General features: G+C 44.2%; 1 protein-coding gene across 4 annotated transcripts in view; it reads right to left on the minus strand.

Moving 5' to 3' along the window:
- The window catches only part of unc5a (unc-5 netrin receptor A), a 140,237-nt gene that overhangs the window by 14,879 nt on the left and 107,608 nt on the right, over positions 1-17,750 (minus strand). For 2 of the 4 annotated variants that reach the window (XM_059345905.1, XM_059345903.1), the window contains 6 exons: positions 15,148-15,312; positions 9,432-9,620; positions 8,307-8,606; positions 4,871-4,958; positions 4,228-4,396; positions 1,256-1,489 (listed from right to left, as the gene is read on the minus strand). In XM_059345905.1, coding sequence (XP_059201888.1) covers positions 1,256-1,489; positions 4,228-4,396; positions 4,871-4,958; positions 8,307-8,606; positions 9,432-9,620; positions 15,148-15,312 — 1,145 coding nt within the window. Of the gene's footprint in view, positions 1-1,255; positions 1,490-4,227; positions 4,397-4,870; positions 4,959-8,306; positions 8,607-9,389; positions 9,621-15,147; positions 15,313-17,750 lie in introns of all 4 variants that reach the window. The other 2 variants (XM_059345904.1, XM_059345902.1) reach the window with 1 other exon arrangement.

Consider the following 17,750-nt stretch of genomic DNA (forward strand, 5'->3'; position numbering starts at 1 on the left):
CCTGCATCCAACACAGGACATGCAAGGTCATTTCAACAGTCACACTGCAGCAAAACACCACTGGGTCACCCGATGATCTGAATATATAAAGACAACCCTGTCTGTACAACTGCGTTGATAGGGAATAAACAAAAAGGGTTGATATCCATCTGCAAACAAAAGCCCCTTCCTCTGCAGAGCTGCATCTGCTGTACAGCCTTTACCTCCTGTGTGCTACACATTACATTTATTTCCACATAAGAACACAGTTGAATCCCAGCCAGCAATTTCCCTGTGCGCAACTGCTATCATGCAATAGCTGTCAAAAACAGAGAAAGATAGCAGCAGGGGCAGAATTGAGCCACAAAAAGACAGATGTAAGCTAGAAGTGATTCTGGAAATTCTCACCCCATAGCTACAGCCTGTGCACAGTTCTCATCTCATCTTCTACTCCCTGAATGTGAGAGTGCTAATTTCAGCTCAAGCCCCCACTGACTCGCATTGTTTATGTCCCTCAGCCATCCATAGATTGTGCTGGTGGCGAACCTCTGCACAAGGAGGTCAGCCATTACAGCTGGCAAAAGTGGACTCGAGTGGGAAGTGGCTCTTGTGGCTGTGGGTGGTGTCAGACCAAGAGGAACAGCTTGGAGAGAGAAAGAGAGGTGCGCAGAGAGAGAGCGAGAGCACAGGGGTTGCTGGGAAAAGATTGGGGCAGGCTCTCCTTTTAATTTACTAATTAACCATGCAAATGAAATCTTAACAGGCTACTCAGAGGCAGTCCTCGGGGGAGGGAGGAAGGCATTAGTGCTTGATTATACTCTGTCCATGTGGAGAGCAAAAAAGAGAAGCGAAATATGCTGTTGAACAAAGTGATGGGAAACTTCTTGGCCCACGGCAGCCAAGCGGAACCACTGACAGCATGAAAGGAATTAAACATCTCTGTTGGCATGCAAAGACAAACAGAGATTGTACTGTATACCATGATTAACCTGGACTTATGCATTGTTTCAGCAGACTCAGTGCCACGAATCACACACCCTTGAACTGCACATGGTGTAATCAGGCCTGCAATATTGTTCAATTTACCATGGCAACGCCTTACTCCTGCAAGCTTGCGCTGGTTCCTACTAACCTTCCAATGTGACAGATAATGCTATTACACATAATAGTCTACCTATCACTCAGGTGATGCAAAACCCATCACCCATGCAGTCTCATGCTGAGAAACTGCCTGCCAAACAGAATAACAGGCAGTGCTACATTTGTCACCATTTACCTTGAACACATCTTGTGTGTCGTCCATGCAGTAGACCCTGATGTTGTACTCCAGCGTGGAGCAGTATGCGTCAGAGAAGAGCACCAGCCTCAGGCGCTTGGCAGCGCCCATGTGCAGGGACTCTCCCACCAGGGCGAGGGTGCCCAGCTGCTCCGAGAAAAGCCGGCACGTCTCAGCCTCCAGCTGGCAGTAATAGGGCTCCGACACTAGCTCCTCCCCCATCAGCAGGACATCCTGGTGGAAGCAAGGGGGAGAAAAAAAAGGAGTGGATGGAAGGTCAAGCACCCAATTTATGTAGGAGGGAAGGGTAATGTGTTTGCCTGGGTACCTGAAGTCTGTATGTGTGGTTGTGCGTTTATAAAGGGGTTGTTAGGAAGGTAGTTTGGTGCAGTAGCACAGCCCCAATCTCTGTCCCTTCTGCAGTGTGCCTGCTTTATGACTGCAGGAACTTTCCCCAGGGACTAGGAACCTTTTCAGGGACTCATTGTGTTCTGACCAGGGACTTATTAAGTACCAGGGACATTTTCTGAGGCCACAGGAAATTTTGGGATGGGATTTGCAGGGATGACCGTTAGTAATTTGTCGAACATACACAGCACAGCTACTTCAACTTGTGTACCGCCTCATTCATAAAACAAGGAAGTACTCATCACCATTTTAGAATGAGGGGAACTTTTCTCTTTGTTTGATAACATAAAAAGTTAAGTCTCCTACTGAACTGTAGACTGCAGATAAAAGTGTCAAGCTGAGAGCACGGGTGAGATGCGACAGTGCCTCTCAGTTATTATATCCAATGTGCATCAGTAAATACTATGCTGCAGTGGGCTAAATGTCGTTGTAGTGAGAAAAGTTCTGAGTTCTTTTTTTAAAGGTGTTTTTTTAACCTTTTAATTCCTTAAAATGGACTTGGACTAAAAGTAGTGGGAACTTATTGGTTGAAATGCAGCTAAAATAACATTTAAGCCAAAGGTCTTTAGGGTTACATTAACAGTGTAACAGCTTAAATCAGAAAGATAGGAATACTTTGTTCTTGTTTTAAATTCCCTTTTCATTGCAGAACACTTACTCCATACTGACACGAAGACACACATTTCCTCATAAAAAGACACACATTCTATAGAACACCATCAATTTACTTAATAATGCATGAACGAGGTACTCAATTGACATGAAAGGAGACTCGAATAGATTCCTGGCAAGAATAGATGGTGCTGGAGAAAGAAAAAACTATGGAGGTGCAGTAAATATCGGATTGTTGGGATTTCCGGAATTTCCTTCAGCCTTTGAGATTTGTCAAGGAAGGTGAAAACAACTTGGCAATTTATCTGCAAAACAACACAGTTGTCTGACGGAGAAAAGTGCTTATAAAAAAGACGAAAAAAACCCACCAACTGGCAGTACAAGAATTAATTGCTACTTTAATTTGCCAAGTAGAAAAACGATAAAGACAGATCTAAACATGTCAGAGAAGCAACATCTTGCATTTTTCTTGCTTTGTTACCGAGCTAAAGTGCCGTTTCACAACTGCATCTCTAATAAAGATGACAGACTCATGAAAATATCCCATCCCATCACAGTGCGGGATAGTTTTTATGGGATAATTCCACTGCTCTCTGGGCTAATTTGATAGGGACAAATTGGACCCAAGGTGACAACATTTTCTCTAAAATCCCATCATGCCAGTTGACTGACTCTTCTCATTACCCAATCAAGCTGAAGAGAGCATTCTGCCTGCCAAATGCCCAGCAAGCCCCTCTAGGATCGATTCAACCAGACACCATCTACATCAATAGAATTAGTATTGACACAATTCATTTGCTATGCAACCACAATGGAGTCTCACTTTTTCATCATCTTAATATTTCTTCCAAGTGGAGCGGAGAGTGAGGTGGCTCGATTACGCCACTGAGCGCTCACTCTACGAGCAATTAATTTCACCTTCTGCTTCTGCGTGTCCATTTTCACCATCTCCTTATGTCTTTCTCTTCTTTCCTGGGCTACATTTCCAGCCTCCCACTCTTTCTAATCATTCTATACATATACAGTACATTCCCTGTTAGTCCACTTTGCCTTTCCCTCTGTGCCTCCTTTCTTCCATTTCCCTTCTCTTCACACTCTCTGTGGTAGCTTCCACTCTAATTCTCTCGTCCACCTGGCACTTTTTCCTTTGGTGGACACGCAGTCAGGCCGTTGGGCTATATTTGGTCCGGCCGATGATTAAAAGCGCCGGTCTAACCTCTGCCTCAGACAGGCCAATCCATCCCACAGACACCCCACCGCCACCACACACGGGGAGGCTGAATAATTTATGCACAATATCGAACATGAAAGAAGACCTACTAACACTTCGAAGCCCACCAGCACCCTTTCCAATCTCTCTGGATTGTGAAGATACTGCCTGAAACCGCATTTGTTTGCACAGGAGTGTGTGTATCTGAGAGACTGTGTGTGTGTGTGTGTGTGTGTGTGTGTGTAGACACCAAACGTTCTTCTCAGCTCTATCCTATTGGAGTCTGGCAGTTCTGGTTACTTTCAAATTTCATGGATAGAAAAAATGGGGAGGGAACTCTGTAATTGGAAGCAGCGGTCAAAAATGGTCAAGGAGCACTCAGGAGAGTACTTTGAGGATCAGTAATTTGCTTTGAGAATTTTCTGTTTTGAGAAACATGTTGCCTAGCAACTCTTGAGCTGAAGAGCGCCGGTGCTTCCAGGCTTTTGTTCCAGCCCAATGAGAAAACACCTGATGGTCAATATAATTTAAAACACTATAGAATAGATGAGTGCTGGGCCAGAACTACCTCCGCCATGCAGCACTGAGTGCTTTCCAGTGCCAGTTTCAATTCACTGCTGAGCAAGTTTGTACTTTTTTCAAAGAAAGCTCTCAGTGAGTTCAGTAAGACTTTACAAATTCACTGGGTGGCAACTTTGTCTTTCTGTGCAGGATTTGTGCTGGAGTTATATTGCTGTCTCACCTCCCAAGTGCCCTCATAGTTCTGCTTCTTGAGGCGGACGGCCCAGTTATCGAGGCATGCGTCAGAGCAGTGGTCCATGCTGAGGATAACTGGCCGGCTCAGGACCACCCCTGGAGGGCCACAACTCACAACGGGGCTGAGCAGGGTCTGGCAGCCAGCCAGGGGTAACCTACACCAGGGAGAGAAGAGAGAGAGAGATGGGAATGACTCCAGATGAAGAGCTTTTACTCATCGAGTTATTAGTGAGAATTTACTAGTCTCTTGTAAGCAGGATATGATACTGTCACCTCTGCAAATTATCCAGCAGCTGTAACAGAGAATAATGAAAGCCTGCTGGACTGGCTGACTAGCTGGACCTTGTTGTGATGACTGAGTAATAACATAACACTATCACAGCATGCTACAATGACTGTGCCGTCTGAGACTGAATGCAGCAAGCCAGATAAACAGTGTTTTCTAAACAATTCATTTAACTTAAATAGTGCACACCCTGGTAAAAGGCTACGTTATTTATTTACATCCCTCCTCCACAGTACTGGCACAGACTCTTAAGCCTTTCCTAATGGAACAGTAGAGCATCAAAACAAACAGCCTAGTGGCATCCAGGGAAGACTGCCAGTTAGGCAGTGTTAAAGAGACCCACCTTAAATCTTCCTTCCTCTGAACAGTGAGATAAATCTCATAGATCTTTCCTCTGGGGATGGCCTCGGGAGGAATGAGCAGACTGATTCCTAATGCAAATAACAACAAAGGGAGAGAAAGGGGGGATAAGGAAGAGGGGGACAGGCTCATTTGTTCTGACTGAACAACGCTTTTGTCATCTCACAAAAGGAAGCCAGCCCACTCAACAAAACTGTATGGCTGCAAAAACAAAAAACAAATCTATTCTGAAGGTCAGAGGCAGCCTCCGTCAGGTACAGTAGATGCAAATCTCTGCACCGGCAGCAGAGGCGGCACGCGTCCCCACGGTCAACAATTAGCTGAGACAAAAGCACACACTGCATCGCAGTTTAAATGTCCTCCGTCTGCCACCAAGTAGATAATTGAGACCATGGAACAGACTACTCCAGGAAAATTACACTTCCCCAGGAGAGTGTGGGAATGTACCTTGGAGAATAGAGAGCTATTGAGGTAGTTTGAGTGTTGTGGCATTAGTGTTGTGATTCTCATGCCAAAATCACCCACTTAGAATCCTATTTAAAATGTGGTACAAACAGTGACTATATGACACAATGTGAACAGTCTTCAGATTGTAAACTGGGTCTGTTTACCATAAAAACATCTGTTTGAATAAGGCGAAGGTGCCTGAATGCTCACAGCCTTGTCTGAATCTATAAACTGTCTTCCGTGTGCCCGCTTGGAAACTGTGCTAAAATGACAGCAAATCTCTTCTGAGTGGATGCAAGTGCTGATTTTTTGTTTTCTGGGTCCCAATGAGAAGATGTGTGCCAATGCGTGGTAGAGTCTACATAGCTTTGAGTTAATCCATGCATAAAATATCTGTAAGAGAGCGGAAGAGAGACAGAGAAGAGAGAGGAAGATAGAGAGAGAGTGATGGCAAGGAAAACACAACAAGAAAAGACCTTTTCTCCCACAAGAAACTGGCTTACTGGCACTGTCATCGGCTAATCTGGACAGCCTACAATGAGCCAAGTGAAAACACTGTCCTTCCAGTATAATTATATAAGCTCTGCACTCAGCTAATGTGGAGAGGGAAAGCAAAATAGGGGGCTAATGATGGTGGGCTTTTTATATCAGACTAATCTTTAATGGACTATCTCTACTCCTTTCTTTATGCATGTAGCACACAACTGACACTTGTGGACATCAGCTTCAAATTCAACCAGCTACATCACAAGCGAGGGGCCTAATTGGAATAATTTGTTCAAGGTTTTATTCCAGGAATCTCTCAGAGTACATTGTGTTTGGCGCATGCTATTTATTTTCTAGTTAGTCATCTCGTCAGTGCACCGAACATTTTAACTATTCATGCTGTGCAGTGTAGATGCAGGTTGTTGACAAAACATTTTACTCAATCAGACTTTTTAGATACGGCAAAGGCAAATACCTTGATTTAATTTTTAAATTAGTCCCATTTTAGCTAAACAAGTGCACCTTTGCATTTCCATTTTTGGTGTGTCATCTTGTTCATTATAACAGCTTTAAACTAATTTGTATAACAGAGAGAAATAAATACAGCCTGTGTGCTGAGCTGTTTGTATGAAGTGCTCAAAACACTTTTATGTGTGTTATTATCCCACTACAAACCTATTAGGAAACAAACATGCAAGAGATTTAAAGGCTAAATGGACGGGGTCAGTTTCAACGAGACAGTTTATGCGATTCAGTTTATAAATTCTCCCTGTTAATGTCCAGTCAGAGGTTTTTGTCATTCATGCAGGCGTAACAAAGTTTCTGTCAAGGATTTTTTTAAATATAAAACGTATGAAATGTGCAATGAAAATAAAAAATGACCTCTTCCAACCATATTTCTACATTTAGTTGCAGATATTGCATTGTTTAGATATAACTTTTTCTTGTTTGTTTGCAGCATAGCAGCAAGACAGAGCATCCTAGAGAGCAGGCATGTCCAAACCATTCCAGAAAGGGCTACTTGGCTGCATGTTTTCCTACCAGCCAAGCAGAAGCACAACAAGCACAATAATTTAATCAACTGATATCAGGGTTCAAACAGCTGATCAGTAGAATCAGGTTTGTTCTTGATTGGTTGGAACAAAAATCTGCAGCAACACGGCTCTTTGTGGAATAGTTTGGACATACCTGCTATAGAGGATGACTAAAATCTTTTCTGGCCTCACAGACTCACTGAAACAGTGCCTGCTTTGGTATCAGATTTTCATCATCTCTCCACCCCCACCCCCCACCCCCTTTTTATTTGCAAATTAGAGTTGAAAGCAGCAAACCTGGAAAAAACATTGTTGCCTTTTTGTCTCCATTTCCTGTTCACAAGCTCTTCTAACAGGTAAACCAAGAGCTGTTAATATAAAGGCTTACAGCCTGGCAGGTGACTCATCGATTGGAGAGTTTTGAGGACTGTAATCCAGCATCATTAGCGCTACGTAGACCGACACCAATTCATGCTGCACTTTACTGCACCTTATGTGGCTTCTTTTGTCCCTCAAGTCACAAAGAGCTCTCAACAAAAGGGACATGATTATGAGCACTATTAGTTAAAATTACGAATAGAGCTAATTTATGAGCATCATCAACATATTTTTAAAAGCCCAATTAGTGATATTATATCCATTTGTTAAAAATGATCCCAATCTGTACAGCTGATATTTCTTAAAGACTATACCCTCACATATGACGTATGGTATTTCTTCTGATATATCAGAGAGTGAAAAGTTCAAGTGTGTTGTGCAGTTTAGCAGTTCCTCATTCAAAATAAAAAGACCACACAGTTACAATTCATGTAGTATTACGTTAGAAAAGCCTTATGCTCACAAACTACACGTAAGGTGCAGCAAGGTAATTGTCAAGCAGGATGACCTGATGACAAACTGTCCAATGAATAAGTTATCTGGCAGTCTAGATTAATATATATTTACTGTTCTTGTGAACTGGGCCAAAATTAAAACAGCAACAATGTATTTTTTTCTTCATCAAAACTATAGACTGTAAAGAGGGACAGCCTGACTATTCCCCAAAAGTCATAAATCCTGCGCCCTCCATGTTAGCAGATAGGACATGGGCTAAACTAAGACATCCTGTGATAAACATTTCCCCAAAGATGGTGTCTTTCTTAGTGTAGGTAGTTCTTATCACATGGATGTTGGAGTTTGGTTTAAATTAGTTATTTGATGCTATAAAAATGGGTTAGACATCCTGACTGACAGCTGTAACAGCTGACATGTGATTAGTCAAGCATCTTTATAGGTGGAGTTGCCCAAACACAACTGCACAGACTATGGAAAGATGGACCAGGATAAAATGGCAGCACCTGTATCTGGGAAATTTTGACAATATTTTTTTTACAGTGGGAGGAAGTGGTCCAAACCAATTGAATTAAAGTACAGCACATCAGATACCTATATGAACCTAAACAAAGAACCCACCTGTGCTGGGAATCGTCAGCCTCCCTCCCAGGAAGTTGAAGGTCCCGTAGGAGGTGTTTGCTACATCACGTGGCAGCGTTTTAAAGTAGGTCTGAGTGGACAGCCTGCTCACAAACTCAGAAGGGTCTGAGTTAAGCTTGCCGTTGTGCAGAGTGTGTGAGCCGTTGGGAAGCGGGTCCAGCAGAGGCCCGTTGGTCATTGAAAACTTCCCAGTGGCGTCATGGCGAGAGCGTAGTGTGCCTTGGTAACTGGTGGTGGTAGTGGTTAGATCAGGCTGGATGGTGAGCAAATGGGAATTCTCTGTTTAAATAATTAAAAAAGAAAACAGACAAAAAGCAAATGTGTGAAACTCCATGAGTGGCAAGCGAGGGGGGGGTCGTACATCATAGAGACAGACCTCACACTCTCTAAAGCTGTTGCAACACACAACAAAAACTGAAACAAACACAGGAAAGACACATGGTGCTGAAAACAGAAGAGTCACACGCACACACTCTTGACAATACACAAACAGAAATTCTACCCAAAGCCAGTCAATTCCCATCCCCTCTCTCTCTCTCTCTCTCTCTCTCTCTGTCTGTCTGTCTGTCTGTTTAGCAACCACACAATCAATTCCAAACAGAACTCAGATACAGCTTAGCACCCAGAATGTATAAAGGCTTTTTTCACGGTGAATCACAGGCACTGCAACCCAGTTCCCCATCTCCATCCAACTCAGACAGTTGTATTTCTATTACTCGCTGGTAAACCTCAGAGGCTCCACACAGGCAGTAAACAGAGTGGGTACATTTCCTGACAATGAGGTGGTGGCGAAACATAATGTGTCAGGCAGGCAAATAAACAGCTCGTGCGCACACGCACACACACACACACACACACACACACACACACCCTCCCAAACACCCATCATAATTCATCTTGCTTAGACTAAAAACCACTGTAAACACATTCACACCACCTCCACAACCACAAACAAACACAGGATCAGTGGGTACATGTAGATGAGTGCTGCACGGTCACGGTGGGCAGACGCACAGACCGACGGACGCACAGAGGAGGGTAGAACAAAGAACAGTGTCCTACTGCTGTGGGGGGGAGGCCTGCGTGGCCGCGGTGCCCACACACCTGGCTTGCTGGGCTTGATGCCCATGGGCTGGAAGCCAGTGGTGAGGATGGAGGAGTCCGCCACGTCTGCATCCAGGTCCTCCTTCTTGCGCCGGTAGACCAGGACCACGACGATGAGCAGCAGGGTCAGACACAGAGCCACCGCCACCATGCCCACGTAGAGCGCCACGTCCTCAGCCCCGCTCACAGCTGCGGGACACAGAACAACAGAAGATAAATCATTAGGCAAGAGTGGAAAACTCCCTTAGGTGTGGAATGATAGCACAGCTGTGTGTCGCTTGAACATATTTTAAAATGTGCCGTATGAAGGTCACACTTCAAAATCTCAACAGCATTAAATGAGTTCCACATTCCTTGGTTGGCACCTAATGCTGCTTGACTTTGTCCCTGACTGTGTTATGCAGGAGTTAAGAGTGCCAGCATTAGCAAATCTTGATTTTAAGTATTTTCTAAAAGCCAAAATCTTTAATGCCAACCTATGGATAATGGAAAAGAAGGAACCAGTTTTTAAAGCAGGCTTGCAGCTTTACCTTTCGTCATTTATACAGTGGATATATATATATATATCTTTTTTTCTCTGCTGTCTCTTTCTCTGTGAGCACACAACACCCCCATGAGAGACAGTGCAAAAATGAAGGATTTGCTTACGACATTCTAGCACCTCTTATTGATGCATGAGAGAGGAACGCGAGCGTCTTTCTCCCAAAAGTACAGTATGAAGATGACAGCTGAGCCCAGACAAACATCAACGTGTGCGAGCGTTTGTGTGTATGCATTGTGAGAGACTGTGTTTTTGCAGGAGAATGGGATTTGCTACGGCTGTCTCCCTGGGCTGAGAGAATTTGGTGGCGGAGGTGGAGGATGCTCCTGGGGCCTTTGTGGAGGGCTATTGTCCCTGGGAGCCACGGGGGCGTAGCGCTGTCAGCTGAACACAGTCAAGGAGGGGACGCATTGAGCAGTGCGGCTTTGAGGGACGGAGAACAACGGCAAAGGTTAAAGTGTCGCAGGCTGGCGCGTGGTGAGTTGACAACAAAAGGAGGAGGACAGAAAAGCAAACGTACAAGACTGAAAATTAGAATTAAAGAAAGGAGACAGCATGTATGATTAACATTTAAGCAAAGAGCAGCAATAACACGTCCAAAAGGTTTGCTTTAAAATCAACCTGATTTACGTCAGATATCACATATTATGATAAATATCTCAAGACTTCCGTGGTGACCTTTTTTATTTTTTTTTACCAATTTGTAATCCTACAGCTTGACAGGAAGTGCACTCAAGATTAGAAGCACCGATTTGACAAGTTTTAATTGGTGTTAGTAAATCTGTGAGATGAGAATGGCACAATTAAATTAGCAGAGTGCTAACAGTCAAATTGGAGAAAAAGAGAAAATGGTCAAAAAAGTATTCTCTCTCTCTCTCTCTCTCTCTGTGGCTGACTCGCATCTCTATTCATGTCTTTTCATCCGTTTGTCCTTGCTTCTCCTTTTGCCTTGAAAAATCCATTTCTTTGGACAAAGCTGCCTGACATACCCAAGTCTTTAGGAGAAATGCCAGAATCTATTTCATGGGTGATTATCTCAGTACAATCTGATACCTTAAGTAGCAGGATTATATGCAGCCGGGCTCTATGGCGGCCTGTTGTAATGCCAGAGATCTCTTGACATGCAATCAATTGTGAATGACTGGCTCAAGATAAACAGGCAGCGTGTTTTGTTCTTGATATTACATAGCAAAGAACATACTTGGATGGAACATGGAGAGTCTTGCAGGATACATACACCATTCCTCCGCCTCTCATTCTGTCCATTTACCTGCCTGTGCCTCTCGCCTCTGACTCCATCTCCTCAGGGAAGCATAGAGGTGCTTAACTGTAAGCAGCCGGGCTAAACCTTCCACCTTCCACAATGAGCTCCAAAAAAGGAGGAGAGACTATGGCTGAACCTCTCATTAAAGTTCCCAAATCCAATTGTCTTGGTGAGTCAAAGGCCAGACGAGGCTGTGATATTTGGACTTCTAGCGCTGCGGTCTACAGAGAGATGTGCAGTCTGACTAAAGACAAAACAACACCCGTCAGCAAGGAGACAGGCCAACTGGTTTCTGCTGATTGGATAAACATAGCCTCAGATTGACTGGTTGCTGTTTACTTTCTAAGGGCAAACCAAAGGCACCTAGCTAACCTCAGATGCAAAGATCCAGTATCTCAACTCCCCCTTTTCCCCCTGCACACACCATTCTTGCACCCAGACAATAAAGTCAGTCAATCAGACAACTCTCTCCCTCTCCTTTCTTCCTCCCTCTCTCCCTCTATTCTGTCTGTAATCTCTGGTGGCTTATCGGAGCATCGCTGAGTGAAGTTTTATCTGACCCACCAGGTGTCACAGCGAAACGATCCCGATGCTCACTACAACCCCGACCGGCAACTGCTCTCAGGTCCTCCTGGCCCCCCGCTCATTGATTTTCATGATGCCAGCCAATAATTGAAAGGACATCCATCACACTTTAATTGACATAGCTAATCAGATTTTATAATTGGATGGGCTTAACTTTAGTCCCCCTCCAGCGTACCCTCACTCTCTCCCTCTTTTTTCACACACTCTACCAATTTACCTCTCTTCCTCTCTGCTGCCCGTCGCTCCATCGCTCATTTCCACTTGACGTAATTGCTGGCAAAGAACTTTTGATTCTCTTTGTGTGTGACCTCTCTTCATGATTGACACCCGCCTGCGGATAATCTGTGGATGTGATGAGCTGTTTTCAGAGTTGACCCCGGGCCAATATGTGTTTGTTCCCCTCTCCTTGAGCTTTCAGTTCTGCTGCTCAGACTCGCTCCAGGGCTGGCTGGTTAGGGATCAGTTTCTGACTTGAGATGGGCCAGCATGGACTTATAATTCATCTCCTCTGAGGCGATGTACCTGGATCCTGTTGAAGTTTGGACTCTTGCTGCATTGGCAGTCAGCACAACGTTCCTACCTGATAGTCCTCAACTCCCTCTACCTGCTCCTTTCTCTCTCCCGCATTGATAAATAAAAGCTTTGCAGCCTCCTGTGCCTCCTCCCAGGGCATTTATCAAGAGACCTGAGAATATATTTCATCCCATGGCCAATCCGAGTCACTCGCCCGAAGATGAATAACACAGGAGTTCTTAAGGTCAGGGAAATATGGCTACTAAAACTCTCAAAGTGAACGTGACCATTACTATCTCCACAATACAGTCGTCCCATCCCTCAGAGAGTCCAGGTGAAATATTGCCCAAAATAAATGTTCAGCTATTTCTCACGTAGCCTGTGACCCGCTCTGACAAACAAACCCATGACAAAAACATCGGCTGCTTTGCCACTAAATTAGCTCCCAATTTCAAAAACACGACTAAAGACAGATTAATAGTTTGATGTTTTTCGCAAAATCATTTGTGACACCCCCAAAATGGGATGCCGCTACAAATTAAGTTAATTACTTTCATTACACACATTAAGCCAAATAATTGTTTTTATGTTGTGCTAATTTCCTGTGCCTGAGAATATGAGAAGTGTCATTTTTCCCACTATCCTTTTGGTGCCCTCTAACACCTGTCTGCCATTTTGGCTCTGGCCTGCTGCCAGCAAATGTATTATTATTTCCCTGTACATATTTTGTGTAGCTCCATCTTGGACTTCACTTGTTTGCTTTATGAAAATGATCCTGCCTGGGTCAGATCTGTTTATTTTGGAGCTGTAACACAAAGCTCTCTGGCGCACATCGACTCTCATATATGCAACACCCAAAACAATAACCTCATCTAACGTATGCCTCCCTGGCTTAATGAGGGAGATTAGAGATGTTTGGGAGGTCCTCAGACAGAGGACGTCTTTTGTGGCAGAGTAACTCTGGCTCAGTCTGCAGTTGTATTGTTCGATTACACTAGAGAAGAGAAGGGTGCCTTTTGTTTCAGGGGGAAGTTTTCCATCTCAGCTAATAGCCTGCAGACATGGTTGAAGTATGGGAGTTGCTGACAAGCCAAAACCATCTTGCTATTTTGCTTATTATAATACTTCACACGGCCGTTGTCTATGGAAACACATCTGCTGGGAACAGATTGGGACAGGCATTCTTCAGAGGCCAGCGCTCCGCTCTGCACTGTCAGTGTAAATACTGAGTGACTGTGTGTGTGTGTGTGTGTGTGTGTGTGTGTGTGTGTGTGTGTGTGTGTGTGTGAGGAACAATGACTGGCAGCTTTGTGTATATATCTTGCCTCTCTGGGGAGGAGCTGCTGACCTTTGATGATGGGCCGACTGAGCTCCCTGGTTCACTGCACCAGCCAATATTCAGCTATTGGTTGACACACGCACATGCATGGACACATTGCGCTAACACATAAACACAATGCAACATACAGTAGCAACTCTATCCACTCACCCCCACCCTGCTCTCCATGCATCGGTCTATCTGATCACGTCAAATGGATGCAAGATACATAATTCAGTTTATTAATTCACTGGCCCATGTTAACCGAATCCCCATTAAAACCCAGTGTTTATCATGCAGATCAGCCACAGAGTGCGCTATTTATAACATTTTCTCTACGAGACGCCACCCAGAGATTCGTCATTTCTGGATGGGAAGCTGCAATATCTTTCTGTCTTTGATATCTGTAGGGAGTAACAGAACTCTCCCTTCATGTCCATCTGGTCAGCACTGGACCCTGTGGTGCCACTTCCCACTCAGCTGCCGTGGTTTACAGTTTCTGATCCTGACAGTATGCACGTGCCCTATTAATCAAACACAGGGAGTGGGAACACAGTGTTGGCTGCTTTACACAAAAAACTAAAATACACACCGACTTAGTAGCTATATGAAGGGTCATCTTAAACACAAATCACAGCGCACATGCACAAAGGCCATGGGTGTTTTCATGGCGGATTTGACCCGTGGTACTTCGTCTGACAGGTTGTGTTTTAATCAGAAGAGAGATGGTTTAATTCTCAGCTCTATTAATAGTTCAGAGAGCATCACAACACCGACACAGGTGAAAAGGTTGTATATTATCTTAGCAATGGGTGTCATATGAGTGTTTATTAGAACAGAGAGTCTGAAAAGGTCATGCAGGTGGGGGCGAGTCAATAATAGTCTGCAGACAATACTCCTATCGGTACAAGTGTCTTATGAAATGGACATCTTTCCCTCCATCTATCACAGGAAGCTGATGCCATGAGGAGGCATAAAATGTTTATTTGATCCAATAAAAATAGGAGGAGGACACTCTTGCTCTTCATGCCAAAGTGGAAACTGTATTCAAAAACAAAAAGCATGAAGGGAAAAGCCTTTCTTTTCCTATCCTCTCTACCTGCCTTAGTTCACGGGCTAATTGATGCTAATCCCATACACCTGTTCTCCGTGTATTGCTTGTGATCTACTTGTTGTATTTGATGGGGGTTGAATGACTGAACTGTGATGCTTTTTGTTTTTGAATACATTTTCCACTTCCAGGTTGAGAGTGTCATGCTTCTTTTATCAGGGAAAAAGTGCATCTGGCTGCAGCTCTCAAACTTTTTTAGCACATTCATTAATTTTAGAATTGTAATTTGCCACTCATCTGATCAGCTATAATAAGAAATTAAACAGCTTAACTGCAGTAAAGTGGTTAAAAAATACATTTTTGCTACCCAATCTTTTCTATTGTTTCACAGAGTTGAACAGTTGAGAGCATGGTTTGCAGTACGTGGGTGGTTAGTGGACTCACTCTGTGGGCACTGCTCGCTGGTGCAGTTGAGAGACTGGAGGTCAAGCCCCTGGCAGTCTTTGCCCCCGGTGCCAGGTGAGGGCTGGGTGCACTCCCTGCTCCTCCACATTGAACAGTCTGCTCCGCATGCCGACCATTTGCTCCACTCGCTCCAACCTCCGTCCACTGCAAACACATATAAAAAACACGAGTAAGCACAAGCAAACACATCGCAGCACAAAACTCCAACCGATTCACTTCAAACACTTACATCTTAGTTCACAGGAGAAGGTATTGATCGGAAAACATGCTGAACAGTTTCAATAAAACAAGCTATAACTCCGTCTTACAAACAGTGTGAACTTCAGTCTACACGGTGGAGTTTAGATGCAACAGCGGTGTAGAAGCAGTGGTGTAAAAGCAGTGGTGTATTTGCGTGTGAGATGAGAACAACTGGTAGACATCAACAACTAGAATTCTCTGTTGCCATTCTCTGCAAATCCACTTGCTCTAAAATGGAAACCTGGTAGGGAAAGCATTATAAAGACATGCAAATCCACTTGCACACACTCAAATCCAGCAGATGCAGAGGGAAACCAAAGCGTGTAAAACTGCTGAGGAGAGCCATATTGTCTCTATTCTGTGTTCTTTGTTTATTTTTAACATGGAAATCAGATGCAACTAAGCTAAACCTCAACGGTATGAGACTGCTGTGGAAGTTGCTGTGGCCTGGTAGACCCAGATGTCAACAAACCAAATCTGTACTCCTGTAAGGAGGAGACTTGACCCTTGGGAAATCTAGTCTACTGTCAAACATACATGAGCACAAATATATGCTATCTTTATGTTTTAAAATTTCTCCTAATTGAATATTTGTGAGAGGCAAAACATCTGCCTTGGCTTGATGTCTTTGACAAACAAACTGTCGCTGTAGCAACATGGCCATTACCTGCAGTGCATTTGAATGCAAAACACAATACAGGTGGTATTACTCTGAACAGAGACGAATGTACATTACACCTGCAGCCCATTTCTGTCTACCACAACTTCAAACACACCACCATCAGCATGAGCAAAATGAAACAAATGGAAATGGTGGGGTAATTGTTCTGTGCGGGCCCTGCTGTAAGAAATATCAGCAGCTTTGCCACACGCAGAGAGGGAGGCCATTTCACAAAGGTGGGGGTAATTTGGCATTTTGGCTAGGGGTGGGGTGTGGTGGGGGATTGGGTGGATCATTGGCTGGGAGTGATATTGAGAGTGACACAGCGCCAGGCCTGGGGAAGGTTACCATAGGGCTAATGGGAAAAAGAGCAGTAATGAGCTCTCATGGGGGAAAAACGCCACTGTCTCGCTCTTTCTCTCTCCCAAATGTAAGGGTGAAGGGGACCAGACAAGAATTACCAGAGCTGCACAGAACACACACACACACACACACACACACACACACACACACACACACACACACACACACACACACACACACACACACACACACACACACACACACACACACACACACACACCTCTACGACAGCAGTAACCCTCCCCTGACTGACCTAAGGGCAAGGAAACCTTAGCGCTCATTAATCCTAGCAATAAATAGTGCAGGGGCCGCGACCCAAAGAGAGCAGGTCTGACCTGCTGCAGGTCAGAGGCTTTTGTTAATAAAACATAAGTGTGAGAGTCACTCAGGGTGGGATGCCTATCATTGCATAACTATACCTCCAAGTAATGATTTTACTTGGTTTTTGCAGCCAATTGGAAAACAAGCTACAAAGGCGAGTGTGAGCAAATCAGGCCAGAGACACAGGTGTGTGAATTAGACCCTGCTCCCACACAAGTCAGTATGTTTGTGTCCTCAAATGCGTGCAAACGAATGTGAGAGTGTTTTGTGTGTGTGTGATGGGATGCTGACACAGCTCGGGCCTCTTTGCAGTCAGATCCATTTGGCAGAGAGAGCAGAACCAATCAGATAATTGTCCTTGTTTGGCATTGAGTGGACCCATCCGTGGGCCAGTGGGCTGATTATCCAGGCTGGGAACGAGAATGATTGAATAGCGAATTACATCCTAATGAATATATTATGTCGCCCCTCAGTTTATCCACACCACTGTGAAATAAAGAGATGAGATCAACATCTGCCCTGATGAGGTGATGAAATTCTACTTCTCTTTCCCACCACAAAGCAAGACTAATGGGCATGCAAATAACATTTTCAAACAAGGAGATTGGAGGGGAAACAGGGTGCTGCTCATGAGAATGTGGCACTGCGGCCCAAGGCGGAGGCAAACCAAAGCAAGATGAAGATGCATGAACAGTTCTTGATGGCCTGTCTGACTCTCAACACATGTTGCAAATATTTCACAGAACAGAAAGCATTTTCACAGGAGCAGAGACCAAAAAAATGTTTGGGCAGCATAAAAAGAAGAGGGAAGATTGTAAGTGGCTACAATGAATGCAGTGAAGCAAGAAAACTGTCACTTTCTTTGATTTTCTTTTTTAAACTTTAAGGCTGAAATCAGAACCAAACCTCATCCTTTTACTTTTTTCAAAATCCACAGAAGAAAATTGTTATCCACAGCCACAGTTTTCCTTATCAAATCCTCAGAAAGAGATTGTTA

This window comes from Centropristis striata, chromosome 12 (genome assembly GCF_030273125.1).
Source record: "Centropristis striata isolate RG_2023a ecotype Rhode Island chromosome 12, C.striata_1.0, whole genome shotgun sequence".
NCBI lineage: Eukaryota > Metazoa > Chordata > Actinopteri > Perciformes > Serranidae > Centropristis > Centropristis striata.